The 6561-nt window shown below is 32.2% G+C and overlaps 2 protein-coding genes across 2 annotated transcripts in view; one reads left to right on the top strand and one right to left on the bottom strand.

Annotated features, from left to right (window-relative positions):
• Positions 1 to 1033, top strand: part of LOC141288346 (cyclin-G1-like) — a 10966-nt gene extending 9933 nt beyond the window's left edge. Inside the window, exon 6 of the mRNA XM_073820470.1 lies at positions 23 to 1033. Within this exon, the coding sequence (XP_073676571.1) occupies positions 23 to 214 (192 nt within the window). The 3' untranslated portion in view covers positions 215 to 1033. The remainder of the gene's footprint in view (positions 1 to 22) is intronic.
• Positions 1034 to 1080: 47 nt separating this feature from the next.
• Positions 1081 to 6243, bottom strand: LOC141288347 (nudC domain-containing protein 2-like). Its single transcript, XM_073820471.1, has 4 exons — positions 5902 to 6243; positions 3544 to 3592; positions 3301 to 3452; positions 1081 to 1468 (listed from the first exon to the last, which is right to left on the bottom strand). Exons 1-4 carry the CDS (start codon positions 6088 to 6090, stop codon positions 1385 to 1387), a joined length of 474 nt encoding a protein of 157 aa, XP_073676572.1. The 5' UTR covers positions 6091 to 6243; the 3' UTR covers positions 1081 to 1384.
• Between the last annotated feature and the right edge of the window lie 318 nt (positions 6244 to 6561).

Below are 6561 nucleotides of genomic sequence, written 5' to 3' on the forward strand. Positions count from 1 at the left end.
GTGGTTGATTTCTGCATTTCAGGTTAAAGCTGGAGACGTGGTTTGCGTGAGAGAGCTTGTTGCCAAATGCCTGGCTGAATATGCCACCACCAAGTGCCTGAAGCCCAACGGCCAGAGACTGCGATGGATGATTTCGGGTAGAACCGCAAGACAGCTGAAGCACAGCTACTACAAAATCGCCCATCTACCCACGATTCCTGAATACGCTTGTTAAGACTATTAGTGTTGAGCGCCCATAACTAAAATGGCTCAATGCTTCATTTGAACTCTTTCTAATATGTTATGGGCACCCAACACTAATTTCTTAATTTTCTTTGCTCAGTCTTTGACTCCTGCCATTATTTTGTATTTATTTCACATCCGCACTCAGTCTTGATTGCTAGTCAAGGGTGACTTTTTCAGCAAGTTGGCTTTCGCTGGTGAGGCTTGCACGTGTACAGTATGTTCATTTGAATCGGCACAAACCGTGCCGGTTGTTTGAAGCAATGAAGTATAGAACCGCCTAGGTCCTCAGTCCACTGTGTGGAAGAGGAGGGAGAAGGGTTTTGAGATTCAAGACAACAACGGAACCAAAAGATCAGGCCCAAAACCCTTAACTCTCACCCTAGGTTGTCAGCTGTCCTAATGCACACTCCTACCCAAGGTGATGAAACGAGATGTTTTTTTGTTTTCTTTTCTTTATTAATGCCGTTCTGCTTATGCAAGATGATGGCTATGGAAACGCAGGTTTTAACTTGATTTAATATGACTCTAAAAGGAACTAAATTGCTAATTCCGTATTACTAACTGACCAGGCTGAAGCTCATTTTACATTTGGTGATTACTACAGTCTTATGTAACTGTGACCATTTGTTTTTTTTAAACCTGGTATAAATTGAACTCTAACAAAAGAAAAAAATGAGTGCTACAAATAAAGCAGATTTAATTTGAGACTCTCTCTTTCTCTGTTTTGGTTGTAATGTAGAAGTTGAGAGCAGTGTTCTGCCAAATTATGTAGTTGAACCTTTCAATAAAAGCTTGTTGAAATGTAAAACTGGTGCTCGTTTGTGCTGTTTGAGAAGAGGCATTTAATAGAAGTGCTGGAATTACACCATTTATTGAAATTCAAAGTAGAAGCTGAGCAAACAGTCTTCTGAAACCACTGCGGTGGCAGTTACACAAAAAAAAACTTGGCATTTGTAAATTAAAACCACCATGAAGACTCCACTCAAAGGCTGCTTGTGATATATTATGGCTTTACAGGAATAGCCAGACTTGCTGTGATATGCTTCCTATATCTGAAACTCAAGTCTCCAGAGGAAGAAACGGAGGATATATTCTCCAGGGAAAAAACTGGTGCAATTTAGTGAGACGAACATCAAGTGCAGGAATGAAAGTGGTCCTCCTATTTTTGCAAGCTGGAGAAATCTGGTCCACCTCCATGAAAGTTCCCAGAGATCTCTGCACCGCTGAAGTCAAATCCAGGGTTCTGTTTGAAAACAAGATAGAAAAAATTAAATAAATTAAAGATATATATATCTTACTCACCCCAAACCTTTGGGCAGTAATGTATATCTATAGATATGTCTATATAAAAATAAAAAAAAATTATTATTAATTTAAATTAAAAACCTCACCAAGGCAGCATTTTTTTTTGTTATACTTTGAAATATATTTTTTTATAAATGTTTATTACAGTATATTTTAAATATAATATTTTTTTTTTCCCATAATTTCAATGAATAGAAAGCTGGACAGAAGGACACAGTATAAAAATATCAATCTTTTGTAACATTATAAACGTCTTTACTGAAGGTTTGATGTGTTACAAATTGTAATTTCTCTTTTATTTAAATGCTTTGGGCCTTATGAAATGTCATTTTTTTTTTTTTTCCAAATTTAAATGTTTCTGGATTCTGATTTTTTTTTTTTTTAACCATTTTGAATTTGACTATTTTAATGGTTACATTAAGAAATATTAATTAAAAAGCATGTCTAATTAATTAAATAATGAAATCAACACAATTTAACTGCAATTTCTTAAAGGTTTAACGAAAATGACATTTTTAAGGCCCTATGAAATGCATTTTATTTTTTATAATTCAAATTCTGTGAATCTGTTTTCCATTTAATTTTCTGAATTCAATATTAACAATTCTTATAAGATTAATTTATAATCTTATATTTTATTTTATAAGTTTATACTTATAAACTTATATTATTAATTTATAATAATTGATTAATTGGGTTTTATAAATAATTATATATAATTATTGGTGATATTTAATGGTGATAGGGCCATATATATATATATATATAAATAAATAAATGGCCCTATGAAATCTGTTATATTTTTTCCAAATTCTGTTTTTCCCGTTTTTATTTTTATGGCTACATTAAGAAATACTAACCAAAACGCATGTCTGATTAATTGAAATCATGAAACTTACAAAATGTAACAATTTCTTAAAGGTTTTCCATTCATTTCATTTTCTGGATTCCAATTGGGAAAATAAATTAATTAATTAAAAAAAAAAAGAAAAAAAAAAAAAAATATATATATATATATTTTTTTTTTTTTTCTCAGAAATGCTGTTTTGTGTATTTACACTATTCTTGTTATTGGTAAATATTCCTTAAATATTGTTTTAGTACTATTTTTATTAGTAGTAGTAGCACTAACATTAAATGGAGTAATATTTCTGTCAAATTAAACTAAACGCAATGCCTATTTAGTACTGGTATATTGTGCAACTCTACTTTGATCACAGCAATAAATTAGTTTACAATATATTAACATAAAAAACAGCTATTTGAAATCGTCAAAACATTTCTCAATTTTAGTTTTCCTGTATTTTTAATCAAACAAACGCAGCCTTGGTGAACATATGACTTCTTCCGAAAACTCTAAACTTGAATGACAGTCACTGATTTCATTCAATTCAAGACCTTCAGGTAACATTTCAGTGAAATTGTGTTTCCATTACAGATTTGGGCAAAACTTTGGTGATATTTTATAAATGCTGATTAAAATATATTGCAAAATGACAGCGTTTCCATTAAACGATGCTATGCGACTAAAACTCAATTGTTTTCCTCCTGCGATAAGTCATGACAGCAGTATTTTGTGGGATTTTTGGCTATTTTTAATGGAATGTGAAAAAAAAAATTGTTTTCGAATTGCCTAAAAAACCACCTCGTGTGAGTAAAAACAATATATATGGGAGCATTTTAAGTTTCCGCAATTTCAATTTGAGCAATTAAAGGACAATGGAAACGCAGCTGGTGACTCCCACAGGGTATAATGAAGTTTTGTCGAACCTCTCTCTGAAACCTCTCCAGCGTCAGCTTCCTCTGCATCTGATCCTGCACCCACGCATCCGCCGCAAACTCGCCTTCCAGGAGAGACTGCCAGCAGTTCCCAGCCTCCCGGTTTGACTTCATCAGAACTATCAGGATCATCTTTTTGTCCTCTGAATGGCACAACAGACACATAAAAAAGTTAAGTAAAGATACATGCACTATTTACTCTGATATGAATTTGCAAATAGCTTTTAGCCTTACCTAACGTCCATGTCGCTTCATCGCTGACTGTGGGTCCAAACAGCTTTCCCTATGAGACGACAGAAAACTGAATTTAGCTGACGGTTTCCATTAGCATCAGTAGCAGTGTGTACCTCAGTGGGACGTTTCTCATGACTGTGTCTCACTACAGCCAGCAAAACAAGGCCCATAGAGGAGCATGACAGTAATTACACTAACACCACTTATCCAGGCTGAAATGGGATGATGTATTGGGTTTACATGACAAAAAGTCACCTAACAACACAACGGTCCTTTAGAGTAACTGGGGTTAGTTGAGGCGCCTCTAATCTAGTTTTACAAATAGTTAAGTCCTATTGAGACAAGAGCAAATTCATTTTTTTTTTATGTGAATTCCTCTGAGAAACTATTACAACCTCCTCTACCTGGTTGTTAAAACATCAGACATTAATATTAAGCACATTTGAGACCATGCACAACAAAACCAATCATAAGAAGAATAAACAAGCTTTCCATTGATGTATGCTTTGTTAGGATTGGACAATATTTGGCTGAGATACAACTATTTGAAAATCTGGAATCTGAGGGTGCAAATAAAAATATATTTATATATATATTAAGAAAATCACCTTTAAAGTTGTCCAAATTAAATTCTTTGCAATGCATATTACTAATCAGAAATTAAGTTTTGCTATATTTATGGTAGTAACTTCACAAAATATCTTCATTGAACATGATCTTTACTTAATTTCCTAATGATTTTTGGCATAAAAGAAAAATCTATAATTTTGACCCATACAATGTACTTTTGACTATTGCTATTGGTTTTGTGGTCCAGGGACACATTTATGGATGTAGACAACTAGCTTTTTTGTTGTTGTTGTTGGTAATTGTATAAGTTTAATCATTTTTTAAAGCAAATTTGCAATTGAACTTAAGTAGTGACATGTTTTCTTCTATAAAATAACTAAAACTAAAACAGAAATTAAAATAAATAAAAGACACTTTTATGTACTTTAATAGCAAATATAATGTCCTCTGTATGGTGATATTTTCCCCTTGTTTGAGCAGACACTAAATTTGCTATAATTCGTTTAAAATTTGAGATATTCCTATTAAGCTCGTTACAATATCAATATTTTATAATATATATTGCCCCCAAATCTCATATATTACATAAATATTTATAATACAAAAAACACACTTACAGTACACTACACAAAATTGTCAAAACATCATGATTTTTTTAAATTAAGTCTCTTCTACTCACCAAAGCTGCATTTATTTAATCACAAATAAATAAAACACAGTAATATTGTGAAATATTATTACCATTTACAATAATTTGCTATGTGAATATGTTAAAATGTAATTTATTCCTGTGATCAAAGCTGAATTTTCAGCATCATTTCTCCAGTCTTCAGTGTCACATGATCCTGCAGAAATCATTCTAATATGCTGATTTTGTGTTTAAGAAACATGTATTGTTATTGATTATTACTATTTAACACTGATAATAATAAGCCTTGGTGAGCTTAAGAGACTTAAAAAGTACCATAAAACCATAAAAAGTACTGTATGTATTTTTTTGCCCATGCTGACATAGAATCGAATAAAAATGTAATATTATATTAACAGATCGTTCTACAAAATGTTTAATATTTTTTAGTTATTTGTAATGTATGGTTGGTAGAATTTTTTATTATTATTATTAATTATTAATACTTTTTACATTTTAATGGCAATAGTTTAACACATTATAAAAAACACACAATTTGACATTCTATGAAATGCATATTTTTATTATCCAATATTTTATCACTATATTTTTAATCACCAATTTGTCAAACGATTAATCGCGATTAATTAATAGCATGCAAAATAAAAGTTTGTTTACATAAAAGATATGTTTATTATGAATGTATAAACACACACACATATATTTTATGTAAACAAACTTTTATTTCGCATGCAATTAATCGCGATTAATCGTTTGACGGTCCTACAGCCATTTAAAAGTGATTTGGTGAATGAAAATCTGCATTTCATAGAGTGTCAAATTGTTTGTGTTTTTTTTATATTCTATGAAACGCATATTTTCATCCAACAAATAATTTTTAGATGGACGTAGGACTATGTTTATACATACATAACACAAACACATATATTTTATGTAAACAAACTTTAATTTTGCATGCGATTAATCGTTTGACAGTTTGATAGTTATAAGACCATAAGTATTATAGACATTATATGTAACCCAAAACATTACAAGAATCTCTCCACAAGTAGTTATAATAATCTAATCCCTTAAAATAATCCTGTGTGGATCTTATATAAACACTCATTAACTGAGGTCCTCTCGATGCTCATCCATACCTTGAAGACCAGCTGGTCTTTTACCCGCAGCTCAATCTGTTTGCTCCCGATGTTGCACTTGATCTCTTTGGCCGAAGTACCAGGAGGAACATTGACTTCGATGAAAACCTCTTCCATAGTCTGGTACCATGAGCCCCATGCTGTTTTACACGGGATCACGCCGCTCCTCTCCTCAAAATTCACCGACATACTGCTCGCCTCAGCGGCCTCTCATGAAAACGGCTGCTCGACACCGTCCAAACGCACATCAGATTCAATAACAGCTATATCTACAGTCAGTCCAGTGCAGAAACTGAACATATGTCCCAAAACATTCTGGTAATATCGAAATGTCTTCTTCTGTGGCCGAATAATGTGGCTCCACAGATAAAGTGCGCCATCTAGTGTGTCGGAGCGCGGGTAAACAAAAGCTAATTTATAGCTTTTTGTCAAATATGTGAGGAATAACGTACATTCAGCGTCCCAGTGTTATATAATATTGTTTATTTTTAGTAAAAACACATTGACTGACTTTAGCTAATAGTTATTTCACTCCTAAAGCTTCTACTAAAAATACACGATCACCCCATAAACAACAGGCTAGCAGCAATTAAAAATGCTGTAAAAACATTATAATAAGCTATAAATGTATGCAATACTTAACTAACATGTATATTATAA

Source organism: Garra rufa, chromosome 16 (assembly GCF_049309525.1).
Source record: "Garra rufa chromosome 16, GarRuf1.0, whole genome shotgun sequence".
Taxonomy (NCBI): domain Eukaryota; kingdom Metazoa; phylum Chordata; class Actinopteri; order Cypriniformes; family Cyprinidae; genus Garra; species Garra rufa.